General features: G+C 37.1%; 1 protein-coding gene across 3 annotated transcripts in view; it reads right to left on the minus strand.

Moving 5' to 3' along the window:
• Nucleotides 1-26,769, minus strand: part of ABCA8 (ATP-binding cassette, sub-family A (ABC1), member 8) — an 86,474-nt gene that overhangs the window by 56,483 nt on the left and 3,222 nt on the right. For 2 of the 3 annotated variants that reach the window (XM_011933258.1, XM_011933194.1), the window contains exons 2-11: nt 20,613-20,713; nt 19,420-19,624; nt 15,604-15,768; nt 11,851-11,954; nt 11,048-11,274; nt 7,438-7,579; nt 6,914-7,099; nt 5,782-5,929; nt 2,516-2,684; nt 23-81 (exon numbers count right to left, since the gene is read on the minus strand). In XM_011933258.1, the coding sequence (XP_011788648.1) occupies nt 23-81; nt 2,516-2,684; nt 5,782-5,929; nt 6,914-7,099; nt 7,438-7,579; nt 11,048-11,274; nt 11,851-11,954; nt 15,604-15,768; nt 19,420-19,624; nt 20,613-20,708 (1,501 nt within the window). In that variant the 5' untranslated portion in view covers nt 20,709-20,713. Of the gene's footprint in view, nt 1-22; nt 82-2,515; nt 2,685-5,781; nt 5,930-6,913; nt 7,100-7,437; nt 7,580-11,047; nt 11,275-11,850; nt 11,955-15,603; nt 15,769-19,419; nt 19,625-20,612; nt 20,714-23,666; nt 23,805-26,769 lie in introns of those variants that run through there. The other variant, XM_011933123.1, reaches the window with a different exon arrangement.

The raw sequence follows: 26,769 nt of genomic DNA on the forward strand, positions 1-26,769 counted from the left end.
TTTTTTTTTTTTTTTTTTTTACCTTTCAAGGCTTCTATTTTATCAGGCTTTCCTTTATATTCTTTTGTAACATTTCTGATTCTGTAAAAAAAGAAAAGATATTTCAAAGTGACAATTTTCTACAGTTTGTAATTTCCAGTTTGGTAGACAGGATTGGATGAATCTTATCTTCAGGGTACATGAAGATCTAGGTCTTCACTCTCACGCAGTCATAGTTGTGTGGCAGAATCAGCTAGAATACTGCTTGCCAACCCTGTCTGCACATTGGCATCACGTGAGGAGTTATAAGAATTTAACTGTGCTTGGGACCTATAAGCAAATGTTCCATAGATTGGGGTATAAGCTAATATTAGTATTGGAGAACAGGATCACCTCTAAGTTGCAAAGCTAAGGAAGCTAGACCAAGAGATGACATGGACATCAGGTACCCAAAGGCTCCTGTGAACCACTGGCACAGGTTGGAAAGATCTTTGGCTATCCTGATTCAAGGTCTCCAAGGGTTCATTAAGAGCTACAGTAAGAAAGAAAATCAATGTATCATAATAGCAAGAGCATGAGGTTCACAGTACTGCCCACCTAAGCTTATCCCATTACAACCACCTAGGGCTCTGTTACCTTAACCAACGTACTTATTCCAGGTCATGAAGTTTCAGGTTTCACAACCTGAAAATTTGCAGGGCTTTAGGACTGTGTTGGAAGGTAAATGAAATATTTCATCTTGCATGTACAGTGCATATAAGATGACATTGGTTACATGGTGATGATGGCTATAGAAAGGAATGAAATAAAGGAATGAAATTAACTTATGCTGGGTACTATTATAGGTCTGGAATCCGAGGCCCTTAAATCTGCATGGTTTTATTTTACCAGGTAAGTGTATAATCCATAAGCCAAATCAAATTTATGTTTCTTATTTTATCATCTATTATTCATAAAATATTCAGTCTCTATTCATATAAAGCTGTTTAATTAGATATATTTTTTATTTTTTTGAGGGAGAGTCTTGCTCTATCATCCAGGCTGGAGTGCAGTGGCACAATATCGGCTCACTGCAACCTCTGCCTCCTGGGTTCAAGCAATTCTGGAGCCTTAGCCTCCCAAGTAGCTGGGATTACTGGTGTGCACCACCATGCTTGGCTAATTTTTGTGTTTTTAGTGAAGACCGGGTTTTGCCATGTTGCCCAAGCTGGTCTCAAACTCCTGAGCTGAAGTGATCCATCCGTCTCAGCCTCCCAAAGCGTTGGGATTACAGATATGAGCCACCACTCCTGGCCAAAGCTGTTTAATTAGATATTCTTATTTTTAATTCCATTTTACCATCATTCCATAGCACCTATAATTGGGCAAGGTGTTAAAGAGATCAGAGAGGAACAAAAAGAAACACACAAACACATCGAATAAAGCCACTGTTTTGCTCTGAGTTGCTCTGCTAGAGTAAACCTAGCTTAGTTATGGGACAAATAAAAATATGGAAGATAAATATGGAACAGGCTAAAATAACAAAATGAAATAGGCTCTTTAGAAGTTCAGCAACCTGGGATAATCTGAGACATTTCATAGGGGGCTGACACAGGCTGGTCATTGCGATGAGTATGACTTGGATAGTCAGGGATCTTAAGGATTTTCTTCCTATTTTCTCATATCTAGAAATAAAAGTCACCAGCACCAAACAAAATGGACATTTTGTTGTCACACAGAATGAGATAAGCTTAACTTTGAAGGGTGCCTCTTCCTGAATTCCCTTTGTATCTACCTCTAGGCCTTTTCTTTGTCCTTCTTTCTTACTCTTTCATCTTCTTTTAAAGGACAAAAAATAGAAGAAAAATGAGAAGTTCAAAAAGTGGAGAGAAAAGGCCAGGCACGGTGGCTCATGCCTGTAATCCCAGCACTTTGCGAGGCCGAGGCAGGCAGATCACCTGAGGTCAGGTGTTCGAGAACAGCCTGACCAACATGGAGAAACCCCATCTCTACTAAAAATACAAAACTAGCTGGGTATGGTGGTGCATGCCTATAATCCTAGCTACTTGGGAGGCTGAGGCAGGAGAATCGCTTGAACCCGGGAGGCAGAGGTTGCGGTGAGCTGAGATCACACCATTGCACTCCAGCCTGGGCAACAAGAGTGAAACTCCATCTCAGAAAAAAAAAAAAAAAAGGAGATAAAAAGGAGACAGATGAGGTGGGGACAAAGAATGAGTAACTGAGACCTAGTAAAGCAATGAGGGAGGCTGAGGATGGAGAGAAACAAATAAAACACTGAATCCAAGCAAGGGTTTTGCTGAATTATCTTAGCTGGTAAAATTTAAGCTTTTATTTAGTGTGAATGTCAACAATGTTAGGCTGTAAGCGGTTGGTAAAGGGATCTTCCTTTGAACTTGAGGTGGAAAGTGGCAGAAGCAGCGTAGGTGAGGACAGGTGGGAACTGTCTACAGAGCACAAAAGGGAAAACTGCTTGCCTCAGGTGCTAACTCTTAGCTTCCTGCCTTTTTGCCCTGTTCTCCACCTGCAGCCTTATTACCTGATGGCTTCTTTCCCATGGAATTCTGGAGGCACTGGTTCAAAAGAGTCGTGAGATGAGGGATCGGCATCCATTTCATCTTCAAGGGCCACGTGATCAGCCTTTTGTGTTTGAGACCAAAATGAGGACTTCAGGAAAAACAAAGGTGGATGCCGATGTCCATATTCATCTACATGGCCAGAAGACAAATATTGGTTCAATCACCACATTAGGGAGAGAGAGTCACAGTAATGTTACATGGCAATGCAGCCCCTTTGTCGCTAAACCTGAACATATGGTTAACACCAGGTAATACATGTTTTGACACATGTAGCTTCATAAGGAAAAAAAAAGTTACCAGATGTCTCCATTATAATAGATCCTATAGGAAGCAATAAAAATGTGATTTTTAAATATTTCAAAAGGAATTTAAATAAATGTTTTAGAATTTCTTAACCTCAAGAAAGACAGATTGAATTGTTAATGTAAGACATGCAGGCATGCTGAATTCTGTCTGGAAGACTAGGTGTCATTACATAGGCAAAGAAAGAAGAAATTGAGAATGACTATTGGATACCTTAAAGCAAACAAACAAACAAACAAACAAACAAAAAAAAACCAAGAGAAGATAGAATAGGATTTAAGAAAAGTAAATGACACATTTGTAAGAAAGAAAAAGAACATGATAAAATAATTAGTTGAAACTTAAAGTGAATACTTTTAAAGCTATTTTGTATTTCTGCTTTATTTCATCCCCAAACCATAATTTTCCTCTTAGGCAAATTTATGATCTGCTTTAAAGACATATTACTCATAAACATCTTGCTGGAAATGAATCCAGCTGTATTAGTATTCTAGCATCGCTTCTGTTTTTCTTCATATTAGGAAACATTATGAAATGGAAGAATCATGCTTCACTGGTATTCTCCAACTGACCTCCACTATAAGGTTATGGGTTTTCAAACTTCTGTGTACTTCTCACATGTTCAGTCCTTCATTCATGCAATAAATATCTTACACTCTCTCTATACGTGCCATATTGTATGTTGTTAGTACCTATCTCTCCCTTTTGACAAAAGAAAAATCTAGCAAATAAAAGCATGCCACCATAACTAGATACCTTCTGCCACCAGATTTACCATGAAATTATTCTGTCATTTTATTCAGTTAATTTTTCTGTCATTCATATTTATTATCTTTGAAAGCATTTTGAACACAGTCACCTCTGGTCTTAAATTCAAGCTTAGTGAGCAGATAACAATTAGGAAGAAAATAGAACAACTCACTTATTTGGATGAAATAAATTTTCTGGTTATAATAATAAAATACTATGCTTTTGAAATTGGAAAAAGCACGGATGTGAAAGATATTTTTGTGATATAATGTTAAGTAAAAAATAAAATGCAGACATGAAAATGTAACAATATGTGATATAACTTGATAAAACATATACAAAGAGAATATTTAAAGTAATATCATTAGAGTATGTTTGAAACAAGGACTAAAAAAAGATGGACTATATCACATAATGCACATCAAAATAAAATTTAAATTCGTTAGAGAAAACAATTACCTAAGCGGATACTAATAAGGAATTGTGAAGACAGTGACATCTGTTTGTGGATCCACTGAGAATAAACACATTGGAAAAACAAACAAAAATGAAAAATAATACAACCAGAATGTTTTATTAATTAGAAGGAGAAAGGGAAGAATTAGTAAGTACGAGGGTCAGAAGAGTAAATTTCCTGAACTATACAGCACACCAGGGATATACAGTATGATAGAAACACAAAAAACAGTCAATGAGATTTTGCCATAAAAACAAAAGTGGAACAGAGAAAATTTATTTAAGTATGTGTCTTAAATAAGCAATGTTAACAAGAGGTAGAGAGGCTTAAAATATTAGTAGGCAAAAAAGTAATTTTTCTAATCAGTTATGTAATTTTTACCTCTACTGGAAAAAATCAAACGAAAATAGACCATATTCAAACAATTCTAATTGTATAATAAGTGTGCTAGCCAACAATAGTGGATGCTGACATCTTTTGTTCTGGGTTCTTTTAAAAGGCAGAGATAGTAATTCTTAAAGGATTATCTCAAAAACAACAAAAACAAAAACAAAAACAAAACAGGATGAATTTCCTGCCTCAGGATGTGGCTTTCTGTCTTCCTGCTCACCCTTTCCCTTCTTCTCTTTCCACAAGTGTGTATTCATTGCTTTTTGAATAAAGGGCCCTTGGCATACTGTCTTAAATAAATAGAAAATGCAGAAGGGAGAATCAGGCCCTGCCTTTGGTTGTAAAATAAGGGAGAAAAAAGTGAAGCAAGCCGGACACTGCGGCTCATGTCTGTAATCCCAGCACTTTGGGAGGCCGAGGTGGGTGGATTACCTGAGGTCAGGAGTTCAAGACCAGCCTGATCAACATGGTGAAAGCCCGTCTCTACTAAAAATAGAAAAATTAGCTGGGCATGGTGGCACGCATCTGTAATCCCAGCTACTTGGGAGACTGAGGCAGGAGAATTGTCTGAGCTGGAAAGGCAGAGGTTTCAGTGAGCCAAGATTGTGCCACTGCACTCCAGCCTGGCTGACAGAGCAAGACTCTGTCTCAAAAAAAAAAAAAAATTAGTGAAGCACGCAAGTATCTACTGAGTCTCTAGGGTGCATCAGACACGGTGGTGGGTGCTTAAATTTCATCTGTGAACAAAACAAATCCCTATTCTTGTGAAACTCATATTCTTGTATGTTGTAAGGTGATACAAATGAAAATTTATGATATATTGGCTTTCCTATTGTGAAATTCTGGGGAGATTTTTTTAAAATGTAGATGCATTGATTAATTAAATCAGAATCTCTTCAGGTTGAACTGGGCTTAGAATTGCTTTGAAATTCTTCACATGATTCTGTTGTCCAGCCAGAGCTCAGAACCATTGAGCTAAATAGTTAGACATAAGCAGCTATAAATGTCCATGATTACCAGACTTGTTTAGGAATTATCTTTCTAAGATCTCCTTAAAAAAAAAAAAAGAAGGTTTATACTACTTAAAGTGAAGTTCAAGTGAAGATTAGTGATTCTATAAACAAAATTCAGGCTTTAGTTCTGACAAGTCAAGTAGTGAGAAAGAAATGAAGAAATAATTTGGCCAGTGGCGACAAGATTTTTCCTCCCTTGCCTGTTGATACACCAAGTAGTCCTTAAAATATAAATACTGCGTGTATTAGGAGATTTGTTTTCAGAAATACAATTATTTAAATGATATTTGATTTTAATTATATCACTACTCACTTGGCAAAATTTTTTCAAAGTAAATCGCCAGCGCCAGATAGAGGCAAGTATCAAATGCCAACATGAAATTTGTTGCTACAATGATATTTGAGCCGTCCAATGGATGAGGAAATGCATTAGAATTCAAATCATAGTCCAAGTGTAAAAGCTGAAAATTGAAAAGTAATTAAGGGAAATTAGGTTTAAGGTTTATATTTAAACAGTTAGGTTTAGCATAGGAATACAAGGACTACTAGCTGCCTCATACTGATAATAGAGTTATACAGGGAGATTGCCTCCTTTATGGTTCTCAAATTTACGCCTTGGAAGGCATGGACATATGAGCAACTAGAATGCAATTTAGTAATTGCTATGATAAAAATATGTTCCAAATGAAATTGAAACATTGGGAGGAAGTAGGGAAGTATGGGAAGAGATTACATTTGAGATGGAACTCAGATGAACTTTTACCAAATAGGACACAGTCAAAAGATGTGGTGATCCATGTAGATTGGTGGCATGAGGGAGAATTTCTGGGCAAAAGGCACTGGTGTGTTTAAGGAGAGCCAGAAGTGGACTTGTCTATGATGTTCAAGTTAATGAGCTCTTTATAATTAATAATCCTTTTGTTAAACACTAAATAATGGATATTTAATGGTTGACATTTCCATTTAATTAGAAGGCAAGGGGAATTCAATAAAGAATCATGTAAACAGAAAAGACATTTTATGAACAGAAACAATTTACTAATGAATTTTCCAGATGTTTTAAATTTTCAATTTAATTTAATTTAATGATTTTTAATCATGTATTCTCTTCAATTACTAGGTAAAAATATGAACTGGGATAGTTATTTAGAATTCGATTTGCAATAAGTCCGTATTTAATTAATAGCCTAAGAAACTACTTTATATTGCCTTTAAATAATTGTATGTTAATCCTTGTTTTTTCACTTTCTAAATGTCTTATTTTTGCTGGGCTAAATAATTTCAAAGCTTTTAAAAGTTCTGTCTTTGCAACTTTACAACAGCCTTTGCTAGAATTTTAAGCCTTACAGTGCTGAATTTGTAAATGATTACTTATAGTCTACTGAATTCCAGAGAGGACAGATGTTTCAGAAATATCATTAGTAGACATTCAGATGGTGTCTCACCTGGGCCATTCCAAGCATGAAGGCAAAGGGACTAAGCAAGCTTAAAATCCACTCCAAGGATGCAGGAAGGTGTCTGTACAGTGCTATGAACCCCAGACTGCCCCAAAAGACAGTGAGGAGAAACACGACCAGGCCGGTGAGGAAAGATTTCTTTACCAAGATGCTCATTAAGAAAGCCAAAGCTATCTAAAACGAGAGAAGATCTAGTTGGCTTACATTTCTCTAACATTATTACTAGCATAATAAAATTGATATACAAAATTATAGTTATTATTTTGTGTACATAACAGTTGTATATTATAGTTATTATTTTGTATATAGCATACAAAACTATGTTCTGCAAATTGCACTAAAAATTGACATTACAAAACACCTCAAATCAAATTATACCTGTTTATAGATTTTTCACATGCAAGCAGAGTAAACAGGAAAAAAAAGGAGGCATATAGAGTAATCAATCGGAAACAAATTCTTAAGTTTCAGGCTATGAGGTGGATAGAGAGATATTTCATTCACTAACTCACCAAAGACAATCCATACAGGAGAAAGAGGCTGAAGACCACCATGAAGCCAGACAAAATGATAAACAGTGTAGATTTTATAACAAGTGCCAAGAAAAGGGCCATAATGAAGATGAAACCAGCATAGAGCAAACCCCAGGAGAGCCTAATGTGGAAACAAAATGTTGTTTTAGTATTTTATGTTCACTTGAAAAGGAAGACCTGAAATGGATTCTTTTTTTTTTTTTTTTTTTTTTTTTTTTTGAGACGGAGTCTTGCTCTGTCTCCCAGGCTGGAGTGCGGTGGCGCGATCTCAGCTCTCTGCAAGCTCCGCCTCCCGGATTCCCGCCATTCTCCTGCCTCAGTCTCCCCAGTAGCTGGGACTACAGGTACCCGCCACCATGCCTGGATAAGTTTTTGTATTTTTTGGGAGAGACGGGGTTTCACCTTGTTAGCCAGGATCGTCTCAATCTCCTGACCTCATGACCCACCCGTCTCCACCTCCCAAAGTGCTGGGATTACAGACGTGAGCCACCACCTCTGGCCCTGAAATGGATTCTAACATAACTTTTCATTCACTTATTCATCCATTCATTCTCTCTTTTAACAGGTATTTATTGGGTGTTCTCATTCACTTATTCGTCCATTCATTCCCTCTTTCAACAGGTATTTATTGGGTATTCTAAGATACATAAATACACGGTAAAAGTTTTGGGCAGAATTCTTTAGGAATTAGGAATATTCTTTGGGAATTAGGAATTGTTTTTCCTAAAATTGATTTCAGAAATACATTCACACATACATGCACATTGTTCTAGGGGGTGGGGGCGGGGGGTAATTAGGTTTCCAGTCTAACAGATTTTGGATCGAACAATTTATTTGCTGCATTCTTGCTCTGTAACCTTGGGCGACCTCTGTAACCACTCTATTATTCCTTTATCTCTCTGGACACCAGGAATAACACTGCAACTGTGGGCTCGATAAGATGATGGCTGTGTAAGGCACTGTCTTAATACAGGGTAGCCCCTCAGTGAACCTCAGACCCTTCTGTCCTCTCTGGAGTCTCTCCATGTTCAGGACCGTCACAAGTTTCCTCAGATACAAGAAATTCTTCCCTATGTGAAATTCCGTCATGCCGCTCCTTCCCCAAAAGCTGTTGTCATCTTTCTCTGGATGTGTTCACTGAAAAGTCTACATACTTGCCTTTAATTCCATTCATGGTTTTTGTTAAGAACGAATGTTTTTTTTTATCCCATTTCTTTTATATCAGAATAATTCACTTTCCTTTCCTCATCAATTTCTTTTATTTTGTTTTACAATATTCTTTGAAAACTATAATGAAATAATAATTTTAAAAAGCAAAACAGTGGCAAGACCAACACCATAACTCACACACATAGCAATTAGTATGTGTTGAAGAATGTTTTAAGAGCTTAGCAAGCATTAATTTATTTTATTCTCCCAAAAGCCCTATTCAGGAATACCTTTATTTTCCCCATATTATTGATAGAGAATCTAATGAACCAGTGTGTTGTGTAACCATGTTTCAAGTTCAGGGGTTTTGGCTCTAGAGTCTTTATATTTTACTGCTCTGCTACGTCTCCCTCAAGTATTAATTCAAACAAGAGGTCAGTATTGATTTATAAGATGTTAATACTGGAAGGAACTCTTCTAGACTCCTAATTTGTTGCCCTATGCACAGCCCATCTGCCTTCCTAGCCTCTCTGTTTTTTAATGTCCTACCCCCTGTAAACATCACCTCCATGCCCTTTCAATCAATTACTCATAAGTTCTCACACAGAACCTTGTCCATTCTTGCAATCACCCAACCTCTGACATTTTAAACCCACACTACCCAGCCCCTATTCACCATCCTGTTTCGCCAGCTCATTCCCTCAGGTACACCCACCATGTTCTTCAGTCTCAAAGGAGCTCCTGGTCCTTGGCTTCTTTTTCCCTCCAATCCCCTCCTAGCTCACATCCCACCTCTGTCTGGCACAGATACTGTTTGGACGAACGGAGGCAAGATGGTGCACTTCCGGGTTCTTCATCCCCCCCCCTCCCAACTTTTCCCCCCTCCCAACTTTTCCCGCGCGCGCGAAAATGCAGCCGGCGACCCAGGAAGGTGCAGACCAACTGGGCATGCACCAGGTGACGTCAATCCAAAGAGACCAAGATTTACCTGGTCGCACCTGCGGAACGCCCCCGACACGCCCGTGCCCCGCCTATTGCCCTCCCACTCCCTAGAAAAGCCGCTCTTGGCCCAGGTCCCACGCGGTCTTCCTCCAGCCCCACTGAAGTCGGGATGCAGGAACCCCGCCCGAGAGCCCCACAAGGGGGGACTCTGTCGGCCTTCTTTGCCGGAGGCCGACAGACTTCTTCCCCACACCTTAGGTTACCAAAATAAACTTGCAGTTTTGCTCCTGACCTTTGCCTACTTGCTGGTTCTTTTGTGCTCGCTCGGCTGGTCTTAGAAAAACAAATCAGATACCAGTGTCTATCTTGTTTACGCCTCTCTTGCCATGGTCACTCCTCATTATGCCTTCTTCACAATCACCCAGTAACCTAAACGCAGTCTTCTTCCTTAACTCAGAGAAGCACAGTAACACATAGCCTCAGCCTGGCAAACATTATACCAATGACAATTTATACCATTCATGGGGATAAAGGATTTTTATTCTTTCCTTGTTACTAAAGAATGTTTAAAAGTGGCATTTTCTTATTCATGGCAACAAATTTTTTTAAATGGACATTGATGTGTGACAGTTGTGACATTATTTTTTCTGTAAAATTCTACACTTGGCTCCTTATTTGTTTTCTTAAAGTTTTTTTAATTTACTTTTTAGGTTTCTTTAAAATATTATCTTCCTCCTTTCTAAAAAAGTCAATATCATTCATAATAGAAGTTGTATTTTCTTAAATGTTAGCACGTTCTATCCCCTTTTATCTTATTTCCTATAGCAGTTCCTTCATGGTACAGTGAATCTGAAATAGATTTAGATATAATTGGGTCAGAGATTGTTAAATATATTAAATAACCAGCCTCTCTACTTAGTCCTGTAAAATTTCCAGAGGCAAAATACATTTTCCTTTTTTTTTTTTTTGTCCATCACTGCAGAGCATTTCTCCCCACTGAAATTAACTGAGTGGAAATTTGTTCATGATCTGAAATTATTCAGTGTAGGTATCTCTTATTTGTACCCCTTGGTTGTGGAGGAACAGGTTTTAATAAAGATGCATTGAAGAGGCCAGGCGTGGTGGCTCAGGCCTGTAATCCCAGCACTTTGGGAGGCCGAGGTAGGTGGATCACGAGGTCGGAAGATCGAGACCATCCTGTCTAACACGGTGAAACCCCGTCTCTACTAAAAATACAAAAAATTATCTGGGCGTGGTGGCGGGCACCTGTAGTTCCAGCTACTTGGGAGGCTGAGGCAGGAGAATGGTGTGAACCTGGGAGGCGGAGCTTGCAGTGAGCCGAGATGGCGCCACTGCACTCCAGCCTGGGTGACAGAGCAAGACTCCATCTCAAAAAAAAGAAAGAAAGAAAGAAAGAAAAAGAAAAGATAAGATGCATTGAAGAGTCCCAGTTTTCCTGAGTTCCTCCATTTATTTATTTGTGCTGCGTTTGACTCACCAGAATGCTGAATCCCGAAGACCCATCATTGTCATCAAGCCCTTCATCCTTTTTCTCTCTCTCGTGACATTAACAGATGCATAGTAAATGAATGGGGAAAAGGAAATAATGCAGGAAAAAAGGTATAAATCAGTTATAACTCCTGATTGACCAATGAAAGAATGCATCTTCATATTTTTTCCAGTAACTGACATCAGCTCCTCCATCACTGAGTGATTTGTTGTGATCTGAAGAAAGGCATTAATAAGCAAAATTTGTATGTTAATGAATAGCATGCTGTTTTCTTTTAACCATCTATTTTCCTATGGATGTATAATTGGCCTATTGGGATTTGATGCTAACCCATTTTTCCACTTCTATGTCCTGCCATTGACCCACTGGGAGCTTGGGTCCAGGCAGTCTGAGTGACTCACCGTTCTCAGAATTCACTGTGTTTCATTACGTCCCTAGCTTCAAGCTGGAATGTTATTTCAATTAGGCATTCTTCCATGGCATTCTAAGGCTGAGAAGGTTTTTACTCATTTAGTTATGAAGACCTGATTTATAGTTCTGTACTAGTCTACTTCTGTTCTAATAGTTTTCTTATATGCCTGGCTTCCCAACAAAGTTGAGTCCATGAATAAGATGCTTTTTCTTCTGTTTGTATCTACATTCCATGGTATATAGAAACTTCAGTAAACTTCAGAGTGAGCAAACGAAATAACAAGGCTATCCACTTATATTTTCTTTCATGAAACTTTTGATGCCTCTAATATCATTAACTGGCATTAAACACTAGTTTGCATTGAACATTTTGTACTCACTTCTATAATAGCGGCATTAATGGCAGCTTGAAGAGCCACAAAACCTTCCTTCCAGAATACTGAAACTTCACAGTAAACATCTTCATTTGTTTCATAACAATGAGCTTTGTGAAAAAACAAATTATAACTATCATTACATCACTATCTATATTATTGAAACATGATTTCAATACTGATTATAGCAAACAGTGGACTTTACAATGGTCCCAAATTCCAAATGTTCTTATTTTGACTCAAAGCTTATGAAAACGTAAGTTATAATAATGTTTCTCAAAATGAATCAGGCAGACTCAGGAGGCGGAGCAGTCTCAGGAAATGTTTTCCTTTTCTCATACCATGTCCTGTGCTTTTCTGCTGATTAAGAATTTTGTTGATCTCTTCTCTTTTCTGATTTGTATTGTGAAAACTGCATATTTCAGTGTTTTTCAAAAGTTCACAGAGCCTAACATGGATTGAGAAACACTGAACTAAAGCGTTTTCTAACACTGGATATAACACAGGCATAATAGGCAAATGGAAGTTCAAGTAAGATTACTTACTATGCTTAAATCATGCCAATCAGAATATCTTTGGAAGAAAAGGATTTATTTAAAAAGAGCTATCAGTCCATTTAATAGTAAACTAGATTAAAGAGATATCCTTGAATAAGATTAATTAAAATTGAGTATAGGAATTTAATACATATTACATGAAACATGGTTTTAATAAGATCTTGAAATATTTCAGATATACAAATGATATAAAAATACAATAAAAACCCAAGGACCCACTAAAAATTTGCAAAATAAATGCATCATTTCAAATACAGTTAGAAACTCTTGTGCACTTCCCCTAGCACCAAGTTTCTAACTAGCTAACTGCTTTCCTGAACATTGTGTTTATACATATGCCACTATATATCTCTAAACTACATACGTAATTTAAAAAATTAAACTCTACAATAATTATTATGAACTATGCTCGTTTATTCCATATTATGATTTCGAAATGTATATAAGTGGCCCCACTTAATTTTTTCTTCTTTTTTATGGTTATGAAATCCCATTGCAGGAATGTAAATCAATATATTTATCCATTTTCCTGTTGATGATAATTTGGTTAGTTCCTTTTTTCTTTTTGCAATTACCAGAAAAAAAAATCTGCTGCTATAAAAATCTGTATATACGTCTTCTTGTAAATATATCTATATTGGTCAGTATAGTCTCTTATATGTTATAGTAATAACCCCTAAATCTCAGTGATTTATCACAGTAAGAGTTTATTTCTTACTCAGGCTACACATTCAGCAGAGGTCTTTGGTAGGAGGGTTGTGGGGTGGTACTTGATTCACATCAAATTTAGGATCCTAAGATGGAAGGCATTTCCATCTTAGGAAGTGTTAGTTGCACTGTCTGTATTATACATGACTCCTTAGTTTGCGGAAGCAGGTGAGAAAAGGTGAAGAACTTACACTTGCGTTTAAATGCCTTGGGTCTAGCTATCTTATTATGGCTACAAAAAGCAATTATTCTATGTCCTCAGGAAGAAGAGAATAGGCTGCAAATCTTTAACACAGGTATGAGAGTTTCACTAATAAGATTTCTATGATGATGAGTTATAGGTTATGTGCACATCAACTTTAAAATAAGATTTCTCAGTTTTTGTGGAATTTAAAAATTTTGTAAAGCTGGGTAGGTGTTCTCTTTGCTACATGTCCTTGTCCATACTTCGAATTGTTCTATTTGCTAATTTTTGCGGAAAAACACCTCTCCTAGTGCTTATTCTTGATCTGTGTTGTTTTACAAAATTATTTTTAATTATGTTGTTTTATGAAATTATTATTTTTGTATTTTTGATCTTTTTCCTATTTATTCAAAGTAAATCTTTACATATTCTGGAATTAATTTTTTGTTAGATTTTTCTGTTATAAACACTTTACCACTTTTTTTTTTTTTGGAAGTGGAGTCTCACTCCATCACCCAGGCTCGAGTATAGTGGCGCGATCTCTGCTCACTGCAAGCTCTGCCTCCCAGGCTCAAGCAGTTCTCCTGCCTTAGCCTCCGGAGTAGCTGGGACTACAGGCACACGCTGCCACACCTGGCTAATTTTTGTGTGTTTGTGTGTATTTCAGTAGAGACGGGGTTTCACCATGTTGCCCAGGCTGATCTCGAACCCCTGAACTCAGGCAATCCACCCGGCTTGGCCTCCCAAAGTGCTAGGATTACAGATATGAGCCACTGCGCCTGGCCACTTTATCACAATGTTTGGCTTTATTTTTCACTATCTCTATGGTGTGTTTTGATAATGGGAAGTTCTTAAAATTTATATCTAGTCAAATTTATCAATATTTTAATTTATGGCTGAGTAGTATTCCATGATATATATATCATGTTTTCTTTATCCAGCCCTCTGTTGACGGACACTTATGTTAATTCTCTATCTCTGCTTTTGTGAATAGTAGTGCAATAAACATATGAGTGCATGTATCTTTTTAAATATAATGTTTTTTTTTTTTTTTCCTTTGGGTAGATACCCAGTAGTGAAGTTGCTGGATCAAATGGTAGTTTTGTTTTAATTTCTTTGAGAAATCTACATACTGTTGTCCATAAAGGTTGTACTAATTTACACTTCTACCAATGATATATAAGTGTTATCTTTTCTTCGCATCCTTGCCAACGTCTGATTTTTTTAGACTTTTTAATAATTGCCATTCTGACTAGGGAAGATGGTTATCTCCTGGTTTTAATTTGCGTTTTCTGATAATTAGTGATATTGAGCATCTTTTTATGTTGGTTGGCTGCTTGTATGTCTTCTTTTGAAAAAAGAAGAATTCAAACAATCCAAATAACACCATTGAAAAATAGGTAAATGGGTTATTTGTTTTGCTTGTTGAGTTCTTTGAATTCTTTGTTGAATGCATAGTTTGCAAATTTTTTCCATCTGTAAGTCGTCTGTTTACTCTGTTGATTGTTTCTTTTGCTGTGCAGAAGTTTTTTTTTTTTTAGTTTAAGTCTCATTTGTCTATTTTTGTTTTTGTTGTATTTGCTTTTGAGGACTTAGTCATAAATTCTTTGTCTAGCTCAATGTCCAGAAGAGGTTATTCCTAGTTTTTTCTTCCTGAATTTTTATAGGTTCGCGTCTTATGTTTAGATTTTAATCTATCTTGAGTTAAATTTTGTGTATGGTGAGAGATATGGGTCCAGTTCTATTTTTCTGCGTAAGGCTATTCAATTTTCCCAGTACCATTTACAGAAAAGGATTTTTCCCCCAGTGTATGTTTTTGTTTGACTTTGTCAAAGACCATTTGATTGTAGGTATGTGGCTTCATTCTGGTTTCGCTATTCGGTTCTGTTTATCTATATGTCTATTTTTGTACCAGTGTCAGGCTGTTTTAGTTATTATAGCCTTGCAGTATAATTTGAACAATTGAGCTTATTTAAAGAGAAGTTTGTTCTATCTTATCCATAAACAACCTTGTTTTCTTTTAACAATCATATATTCCATGTAATATCTATGTGTGTACATATGAATACATATTAAATTTACATATATAAATATATATCTATGTAAATATATGTATATAACTATATATAGTGACCATTTATCAGTATGTTCTTATGCCCAAAAATGAATATTTTTTTTAAACGTTGAGGGACATGTGTACATCATTATGACAGATAGCGAAGCTCTAATTTGGCATACTAACCTCTATTCCCACACATGGTTTATGACATAATTGAAATAGAGAGTAGTGATTTAGAGCCAGAAAATTACCTGTATGGTCTCTGTGTTCCTTTTTTGCTGGCATTTCGTGTCCTAGCAAGAACTTCAAATGATATGAGTATGTATTAGTAAAGATGACTCTTACTATTTCTTCAGGATAATTTGCTGTGAATTCTTTAATACTTTCTTCATCTGGCAATCCCAAGACCTCTTTACCTTTTGTTACAAGAAGGAAATATTATTGTTAGTAAATTACTAGGAGACACAACTTTAGGATGTCATGTTGAATTGCTTTTACTAGAGTTTTCTATGGAAGTAAAACATAATCACGTATTAACTTTCAGAAAGGTAAACTAAAGTTTTGGGTGGGAGAGAAATTTCTAAAGTTCCATCTAGATACAATCAGAAGAAATACATGAAAATTAGTTATTTTATTTTCATATGTTGTGATTACTGAGCCAATTTCAATCACAAACAGTGTCATACTATACCAATTAAACTGTTCAAAAATAATTAACATTCCTACAAATTTGAAATGGTAAATAGAGAGAGATAGATATTTAAATTACAATTAGGCACTGTTTTATATCAGGCAGACATACCTATACAAATTTATTTTTCTTTAATAACCCTGATGGTATGGTTGATAAGCTAAAAAAAGGTGATAAATTTAAAAACATGTAAGAAACTATGTTGACATCACTGAAAGAATCCCTCTTTTCTGTAGGTATTGTGTCCAAGGCCACGTGGATGTTTTATTAATACTGAAAAATGAGACGAAATACAAGAAAAGTTCTGGATTGGGGTGGAAGTGTTGAAGATGAATGTAGAGGGAGCAAGCAGTATGTATTTTGATAGAATTAATTTTATTCTCAAACTTATGTCATCATGAACGAATGCCTTTGTTACTCAATTTCTATATTTGTAAAATAAATGTAATAACCATTATTATTATTATAGAATATTAATAGAGTACAGAATATAGAATAATATCATTACAAAATATGCTCTTTTTACAGAATACAGTTTTTATAAAAATATGCCATATTGTAGCATTTAATGAATGTTTATTATTATAATTGCATGTGGTTTGGAATGAGGTAATGTTGAGAAGCTCAAGTTCCTGACATTGGGACTTGTTATGGACGTCTGTGAAACAGCAAGGGCAGACACATCTCAGGGCTGTTTAGGAGACTGGACCTTAGGTAGATAGTTCATATCACATTACAATGTTGAATCAGAAGTGGATTCAGTGTTGGTAGGTAAGATGCACAGCAGAGTCATTAAAATGTTTGTGGAACTAGCGGTGTGATGCTTGGTGAGGTGCCGCTGGAAAGCAAGTTTTGGATGACTCACAGGAAGGAAAAGTCCAACATGCTCTGGAAACTGTGGCCACAGAGACTCCAAACAGCAAGTGCATGAACTGGATTACTGGATACAGAATCCAGTGAAAGGGTCAGAATCCAGGCATAAGATTAATAATTACTTAAGCTGGAGTGGAATTTGGACGGAAGTTGACAAAGAAAGGAAAAAAAGAGGTTATGCAGGCTTCCAGTGACTGGGTGAAGCAAGATGTGTAGGTTTTCCTTAGAAGAACGCCCTTGGAGGGAATTATGTTGCTTAAAATGAGTAGTCAGTACCTTCTAAGACACATTTTTATATTCTTTTAAAAATTGAGATGTAATTCACATACCATAAAATTTGCCCTTTTAATAATATCCTGGTTTTTAGGATACTCACACAGTTGTACAAGCTCAAAGTCACTTTAAAATTATAACTCAACTCATAATAATTCAATTCATCAGATAAAATCTGACTTTATATCCAACCATCATTTCTGATTTGAAGCTGCTGCCTGATACTGACATCCTGTGGATATAGTCTGACTGTTCCTGTACCTCCATCTCCATTCGTTAATGAGAATCTTCTTTTAGTATTAGCATAGTTGGCTTTCAATCAGCTGGGTTTGGTATAATCCAGAACAGAATAACTAACCTCCTATTAACTTTATTGACAAATACATAGCTAGCATTATTTTTTGTAGTTATTGTGATTATAACAATTAAATTTTTATACAGAAAAATCATGCCCATATGAATGTGGGTCTGCTCCAATAGGATACACCTATCTGCCATTCTCTACAAAATTCTTAGTAACCATTAGTTTTACTAGCTGATGTAGAAATCATCCTCCTGTTATCATTACCACGAGCATCTCAAATAAAAACTAAACACTTACACTCACTATAGCACTAATTTTAATCTTGATCTTAGCCCTGGACCCAACCTATGAATGAATGACAGGACAACCACCACAGGTTTCCCTTTGAAGTATGCATTTATAGTTATAAAGGACATATGTTGTTTTCATCTGTTGACATCCAGTTCTTCTTCTAGTAAAAACACACTGTGATCCATTTGGGATACTTCCCTTCCTTCACTCATATATCCTGTGGTTTTGATGTGGTCCATGACCTGGGAGCTCAACAAGTGGGCAATGAAAATACTGCATGTCCCCTATCCAAAGAGATTAGTTCTTGGTGAGCCAAGATCAACACTAACCCAAAGTCACCTACTTGTTCCTGTGGATAAAATCCTTGAAGTTACTGTGAACTATCAGAAATGATCTGTAATCTTTTCACTGGAGTTGCTAATCTGGGAGGGCTTAAATCTGAAGAGTCTGCAGACCAACTCTGCCTCTAGGAGAACCAACCTGTGAATGAAGCCAGCACACAAAGCTGTAGATCTGAGGGGCAGAGACGTACCTCCGTTGATGATAAACCTCTATCCTGCATTAATACTCTGCTCCTTTAAGCTAGTCAAAGGATTCTTTTTCTTAAGACAGATTGAGTTGGGCCTCTTACTCTCAAATGAAATATTTGTGAAAAATATAGTGTTATTTTTTACAGATTATTGTTAACTAGTCACCCCACTGACCTATCGAACACAAGGTCTTATTTCTTCGAACTGTAAGAGTTTATTGTTGCATAAATTCTTATTCTTATTTTGCATATGCTACTAATAAGGCTAAGAGAAGCTGATGGCTTTCAAAATGCACTCCAGACACATATATATGACAGCAGTTCTCAGTGGACTCTCACAACTACTTTTAATCAAATGTCCTCTGACTCTAAGCCTAGTTCTCTTGCCTTTGTACCAGGCTGCATCTCCTCTAATTTCAGAACATTGCTATAAAAATGATTGTTACAAAATTTATTGCTACAAAAATGATCTTTACCCTTCAACTTGAAGGTACTCGTTAAGTAACCTTAACCTTAACTTGACTTAACAACTACTTAACCTTAACTCATTAAGCACCTTAATGCTGAAGGATGAAAATCTGAAATAAGGAATACTCAAAGGAATATTCAAGTAGAGCAAGGACATGTTTTTGGTGTTAAAAGGTACAGTTAAAATTCCTATAATCAAATTTAGGAAAGGAAGAGACTGGTTGTTCTTTGTCTATAAGGACAAGAAAACACTACAGCAACGATGCCATTTTGGTGACAATGCTTTCAGAGTCACATGCCAACATATCCCTAAACACTACTACTCTAAATGTGCACCAGTCTGTATAATTTCATGCTTCCTCAAATCCTATGCCAGATCAACAAGTTTCTTTTTGAAAGACTGTGTACCCCAAATGGTAAACCCTTGTTTGGGAAGCAATACATTTAGTTTTAACTTAGATAGTGAGTGGTGAGATGTTACTTCCAACAAAGGGAAGACATATTCCCAATCTATGTACTCCAGAAAGTTTGACCATTAAGATTTATCAAACTGAAATACAAATTAAATGCATAAATTTGCAGTCAAATTAACCAAATATTCACACCAGACGTTCCTCTTAAGTAACTAGAAAACTTACCTGCCAGGAAGGGAGCAGAGGCTACTTTATTCATTATCTGTTGGGTTGTGTTGGTGACAGGTGTGTATGCAACAGAAAATCTGGATTCATTAAATGTATCTACCCGTCCCAGATCCATGGTAAGCAGTGAAGAAAAATCATTTACTTGATGACTATGAGGATATATATACAAACAAAGTAGTAGGAGCAACGAGTTCAGCCATTCCTATATAACACAGGAGAAAGGATAAAGAAAAGTCTTATTTAAAATTAGTCATCCACAATCATTTTGTCGTAAAGTTTGTCTCTTTTGTACTTTTCTAGCTTCAATATATCCCATATTATAAACTGTTTAAAGTCTGCTGAAAGTCTATGTGTTTTAAGAGATAGTTCCAAGGCATTGCTAGCTTAGTAATGATATACTGGTTACATGCTAAGATTCTGGAATTACAAACTCAACAGTATACCAGTTTGTAAGGGCATTCTGATAATTCTAATAATAAGACAGTGTCTGAGGGACAGTATCTTAATTAGTTATAAATCCTGACCACATGCGAAGTCCCAATAAGAAATCGCTTTATTTCCAAAATGCATGATCTTAGGGGAAGAAAACTTTAAAATGTTTGTATAGTGGAATTTCAATTTAGTTAAAAATGCTGCCTAGCTCTATCTATCTGATTTTTAAAATATATCAAAGTTTAATCAAGATTTTTTATATGGTAAGATTATAAGAGCTAATGCTAATTTTCTTCTTGGACTTAATACAATTTCAACTTTTCTCTTTTTTTCTTTTTTCTTTTTTTTGAAGAAAACTAATTGTTTCAAGAAGAGAAAGAGATCCCAAAGAGAAAATGCCAGTTACCATTGTGATGGGTTGGTTTGTTTACCATATCTTTGGAATGTCAGTATCTTAACCCTACTCTCTATGAGTGGGGACACTAGTAACAAATGTGACCATTGGCTTTTAAAACATGTATTGGTTTCTCAATTGCTACCAGATTCAGTGGTTTCAGACCTCAATTTATGAGCCCATGTCAACTGAAATGTCTTCAAAAACAGATTCATGGCCTGAAGAATAGCATTTTCTGTTGTATAAAGGTGCTGTATTTTAGTGTTTTTGGTGTGTCGGGGTGATACACGTGGCATAGATAACCTCCCAGGCAACGGGTGTTTTCCTATCATAAATAGAGAACAACATACATATTGAGTCATACCATTAAGGACTCTCTTTTCATTCTCCATTTTTTAAGAAAGTTCTTGCATAATAAGGCCCAAGTTTGTTGACACACACTGATCTCTTTCTTCCTCATCTTGTCTTGTTTAATGAAAAAGAAAGAATATAAAATTAATATGAAGTTCTCAATAAGAAGAAATATCCTGCAAACAACAAAAAAAGAGTCACCGAATACTCCAGTGTTGCAAATGAGTGCAAAGAGTCTGAGTGTTCCCCAGTCAGCATTGCATTACTCCCATGCTCTCCTTCCTTCCCCACTTGTAGACTCTGTTCTATCATTTATTTGTGATGCCCTGTGCCAGTTATCAATTTACTGTCTCTCAGCCCTAAATTCACTCTGCATAGCCTGCTCTATAAAAATGGATCTGAATCCTTTAAGTACTTTCCTTTGCCAGCGGGCATGATGCTATACTGTTTCAGCAGAGAGGATAGTAGAGACACTGCAGGCATCTGATGCCATCCAGGTATCAGAATAGTTCATTTGCTGGGTTTCTATAGAATGTATGTTTCCCCACTGAGTAAATTGTTTTCTCCAATGCAAACTACCTGTAGTGTGCAGGATTCACTGTGTGTTTCCTCTAGCTCTTGACTTGGGTAGCAGTAGTATATCTGGGAGCCCCCAGATAGCTACAGCCTTTTCCTCAAAGCTCTGTTTCCTTTGGCCATCCTGTTGCAAAAGCAGTGCACTCCAGTACTGGTGTCCACAGCTTGCCATTCAGGCTTCTCTGACATTCAGTGGGTTTCAACCACACCTTATTCAATTATGAATACCTTATCTCCCCATGTTTACTCTTCTTTGGATATTCTCCCTCAACCCTAGGAAGGCCTCTTGAGCTCTCAGTCCATCTTTATAGTTATTCTCCTGCCACTATTCAATAGTACGTATATTGAACTTACTTTGTTTAATTACTGGGTAGTTTCTGTCCCCTGATTGCAGTCCCCTGACCCAGACCAACACCTACACATATACCACTCTTTTATTTTTTGTTTTTTTTGAGATGGAGTCTCACTCTGTCACCCAGGCTGGAGTGCAGTGGTGCGATCCTGGCTCACTGCAAGCTCTGCCTCCTGGATTCACACCATTCTCCAGCTTCAGCCTCCCGAGGAGCTGGGACTACAGGCACCCGCCACCACGCCCGGCTAATTGTTTGTATTTTTAGTAGAGACAGGGTTTCACCGTGTTAGCCAGGATGGTCTCGATCTCCTGACCTCGTGATCTGCCCGCCTCGGCCTCCCAAAGTGCTGGGATTACAGGCGTGAGCCACCGCGCCCAGCCACATACATCACTCTTAATTTCAATAAATACATCCTTGAACACCAAATTTAATGTCTCTATAATATTTAGCTTAAGAACCTGAATAATCTGTTTTAGGAATTGATCTATCTAAGACAATTTAATGGGATCTTTGTTATTTATAGCAGAAATAACTGCACTCTTTACTAATTTGTTGTGGGATGAAAGAAAATTTTCTTTCCTAAATGAAAGAAATCATACTTTTCACTATCTCTCTTTGAAAAATTAAAATCTTAAGATAGGATAATCACCATAGTTTGGGCTAGAAGATTGTAAAGAGCTTTACATTGTCATTTGAAAATGTCATTTTAACCAAATGTTATTTTAAAATGACATTTATTTCTTGTTTCCATATTTAAGAATTTATGCTTATTATGTAGAGTCATCAGGAAAAATACACACACATATTTGCATATGTATCACCTCTGTGTATGTGTATATATATACTTTTTTCTAAAATCATTGTAGCAATTTTAAGAAGTATTTCAAAATTCATCTTTTCCACATTCTCATCAACAATGATATTGACATTCTCTATAAAATTTCCTGAATTTTTCTTTCACTTACAATGCGTAAATTCTCAAGAGAATAGTGCTGCTTTCCTAATAATGAGAGAAAGTCAGATAATCTATAAAATGATAACTTTTGTTGGGTCTACCAAAGAGCTGAGATCACAGGTAACTAGGTAAACTAAAGTCCAAAGGGTAAAAGCCTTCTCCAGGGATGAAAGAGACCCATGATCGGTTTCAGAAGTGGTAAAGTATTAGAGAAAGACATGGCTACTATAAAAGCAGGTAGGGAGAAAACAGCTGAAATGTTAAATTTTTGATGGCTGAGTGTGGACGCTAGTCCTGGTACCCACAGCTTGCATGTTTGCTTACAATTACTGGGACCCCAGCACTTACTTGTCAACTCTTTTTTTAATAGGTTTCACCTAGTATTATTTAAAAAATTACAATAGCAAAGACTTGGAACTAACTCAAATCCCCATCAATCATAGACTGGATAAAGCAAATGTGGCACATATACACCACGGAATACTATGCAGCCATAAAAAGGAATGAGATCATGTCCTTTGCAGGGACATGGATGAAGCTGGAAGCCATCATCCTCAGCAGAATAACACAGGAACAGAAAACCAAACACCTCATGCTCTCACTCATAAGTGGGAGCGGAGCAAGGAGAACACATGGATACAGGAAGGGGAACATCGCACACTGGGGCCTGTCGGGGGGTGAGGGGAAAAGGGGAGGGAGAGCATTAGGACAAACACCTAATGCATGTGGGGCTTAAAACCTAGATGATGGGTAGATGGGTGCAGCAAACCGCCATGGCACATGTATACCTATGTAACAAACCTGCATGTTCAGCACATATATCCCAGAACTTAAAGTATATACGCAAACAAGAAACCTGAGAGACCCCCAATGGCTCCCAGGCCACAAAATACACCCATGTCTCAGAATAGTTTTTCCAAAGGGCAAATTTAGAAGCCTTGGTGGAAGGACAGGAATCCCTGTCAGCCCCACAAAACAACCTGTTGTTGCATCTCGGGGAGGAGTTAAAGCAAAAATCAGCAGCTAATGGGAGGCAATCTGTAAAGCACCAACCACCCCTTCCCCCAACCCTTACTACTGTTCTAAGTAAACTTCTACTGCTGCTAAGTTATGGGCAGAAGCAAAAAGCCACTTTGTGGAGGGAGAGGAAGGAAACCACGTCGCTCTATGATAAGCCTTGCACCTAGTAAAAAGCAACAGCCTGCTACCACTGCAGGTGTGTGGGAAACTTCCAGTCCCCATTCCCAAAGTTGCAGCCGAGATTTGCAACAAGGACCCAGCATGGATACAAAGCAGAGACAGGCTCTCACCACAGGAGGGGAAAGGAAACTCTCACAGGCCCAGAACCTCTCAACAGATACAAGGTGGGAATCGGCTGGTATGTAGGGAGAAAAACATGTTGAGGAAGCCTCACCTCAAGGGCCAGATCTGTAGTATCTAATACTGAAGGAGCAAGAAATTTAGAGTTCCTCCTACCCATATCTCAAGCACCGCACTGAGCAAAAAGCTATAGCAGTCTATGGATGGGGGAAGGGTAAGAGAATGGAGAGGGTCTCTTTTATGGCTTGGGTGCACAAAGCCTTTGAAAGTTGAGGGTGGAACAGGAACACACAGAAAACAACGTACAGCTTCCCAGAGCCAAATTATGCACAAACATAGAGTGTGTAGGGTATCTCATTATTTAAATTTGCATTGTCTTGTTTTTCATAGAATTTGAGCATCTTCTTATATGCTGAATGGTTATTTAGACTTCTGGAAATAGCTTTTTGTACTCAGTTTTCTTTTTTTTTTTTGGTCATGCCTATTTGTAGGAGTTCATGATATATTCTAGATACTGGTTTACTGCCAGTTATTAATTTTGTCAATCTCTCATTTTCTTTTATTGTATTTAAGTTTTGTTGTAGTCAAATTAAACAACCTTTTCCTTTGTGATTGTGTATTTGGTGTGTGTGTCCTGTTTAGAAAGCACTTTCCTTTTCAGAAATCATAAATACACATTCCTTCATATTCTTCTAATAATCTCAAGTATTTTTCAGGAGTACGTGAAAGATGTACTCTTTCATACGTCTGAGTTTATTTTGTGACCTGAGTTATTAGTGACAAGTTTTTTCTTTTGCAGTTCTCAAGCCAGTTGTTCCAACATGAACTACTTTCTGGTTCCTTCTTTCTGTATTGATTTGTTATGCCTTCTCTCTCAAATAGCAGATATGTGTGTGTGTGTGTGTGTCTGCATATGTATATTATGTGTATATGCACTTGGAAGTATCTTATTTTTCAATTAATCTCTTTGTATATTTCTTGCACATAGTCTACTTACTAGTAGTTACTAGAACTTCATAATAAGCCTTCGTAAATGCTAGAACAGGTTCTTCATCTTATTTTTCTTTTCAAAATTGTCTTGGCTCTTCTGGGAGCTTACTATATGTGACAGAAACTGTTAGCTTTTTACAAAAATTTATTTATTTATTTATTTATTTATTTGAAATGAAGTCTCAATGTGTGGCCCAGGCTAGAGTGCAGTGGCACTATCTTAGCTCACTGCAAGCTCCGCCTCCCAGGTTCAAGCGATTCTCCTGCCTCAGCCTCCTGAGTAGCAGGGACTACAGGTGCCCGCCACCATAAAATTCAACATCCCTTCATGTTAAAAACTCTCAATAAACTCGGCATTGATGGAACATATCTCAAAATAACAAGAACTTTTTACTACAAAGCCATAACCAATATCATACTGAATGGGTAAAAGCTGGAAGCATTCGCTTTGAAAACTGGCACAAGACAAGGACGTCCTCTCTCGCCACTCCTATTCAACATAGTATTGGAAGTTCTGGCCAGTGCAGTCAGGCAAGAGAAAGAAATAAAGCGTATTCAAATAGGAAGAGAGGAAATCAAATTGTCACTGTTTGCTGATGACATGATTGTATATTTAGAAAACCCCATCATCCCAGCCCCAAAACTCCTTAAGCTGGTAAGCAACTTCAGCAAAGTCTCAGGATACAAAATCAATGTGCAAAAATCACAAGCATTCCTATGTTCAACAATAGACAAGCAGAGAGCCAAATCATGAATGAACTCCCATTCACAGCTGCTACAAAGAGAGTAAAATACTTAGGAATATAATTTGCAAGGGATGTGAAGGACCTCTTCAAGGAGAACTACAGACCACTGCTCAAGGAAACAAGAAAGGACACAAACAAATGGAAAAACATTCTGTGCTCATGGATAGGAAGAATCAATATCATAAAAATGGCCATACTGCCCAAAGTAATTTAAAATTCAATGCTATTCCCATCAGGCTACCACTGACTTTCTTTGCAGGATAGAAAACAACTACTTTAAATTTTATATGGAAGCAGAAAAGAGCCCACGTAGCCAAAACCATCCTAAGCAAAAGGAACAAAGCTGGAGGCGTCATGCTACCTGACTTCAAACTCTATTTAGATTTATTAGCATGAATTTAAAATATCTATAACTAAAAATACTTTTGGAAACCTATTATATATCAATGTATTTTTTTCTTCTATTTTTAAACTTCTTTTTATTTTTGTTCATTAGTCTTGCTAGAATTTTGAATTTATTAATGGCCTTTTAAACAAAACAGAAATGTTACTGTTTCATCATTTTGATTATTTAGTTGTTTTCTAATTTTTAAATTTATCTTCTTACTTTTTATGATTTTATGTATACTCTTTTTGGGGTTTGTTTTGCTGCTTTTTCCTTTGGCTTCTTGGCTGAAATAGTGAACTAATGTTAGCAGAGTGGCTGAGAAAATGGATTCGGGAGTTGGGTAATTGATTACATCAGTGACCTAATTATCCACCTCTGCCTGTGTCCACCCTTTGTCTGGTAATTTTGGAGCTTTTATCATCAAGGCAGGCCAGTACTTGGGCCAAGAGAAGAAGGGAGGTGTGATGACGCACGAGTTCTGAACCTCAGCCTCCTGAGACCTTGAGTGTATCGGCTTGCTTTTTTGTGTTTCTTCCATCGCTGTGAGAGCAGACCTGGCCTAGCCTACTGCAGAATGAAACCACGCTGAGTCCTCTCAGTCATCCAGTTGAGAGTGCTAGCCAGTCCCCTCCCAGAGATACGATCAAGCCTGTCCAAGATCAGCAGTCTCTTAGGAGCCACTGCAGACACCGCAGCTACAAATGCTTATTGCTGCATGTTATTATTTGGGTTTGTTTCCTTTTTGCTACGTAACATAAATGTGTTACTTAGGATTGCCTCTTTAGCGTATGTTACTTAGGATTGCCTCTTTAGCGTATGTTACTTAGGATTGCCTCTTTAGC

Source organism: Colobus angolensis, unplaced genomic scaffold (genome assembly GCF_000951035.1).
Source record: "Colobus angolensis palliatus isolate OR3802 unplaced genomic scaffold, Cang.pa_1.0 Scaffold1, whole genome shotgun sequence".
Lineage (NCBI taxonomy): Eukaryota > Metazoa > Chordata > Mammalia > Primates > Cercopithecidae > Colobus > Colobus angolensis.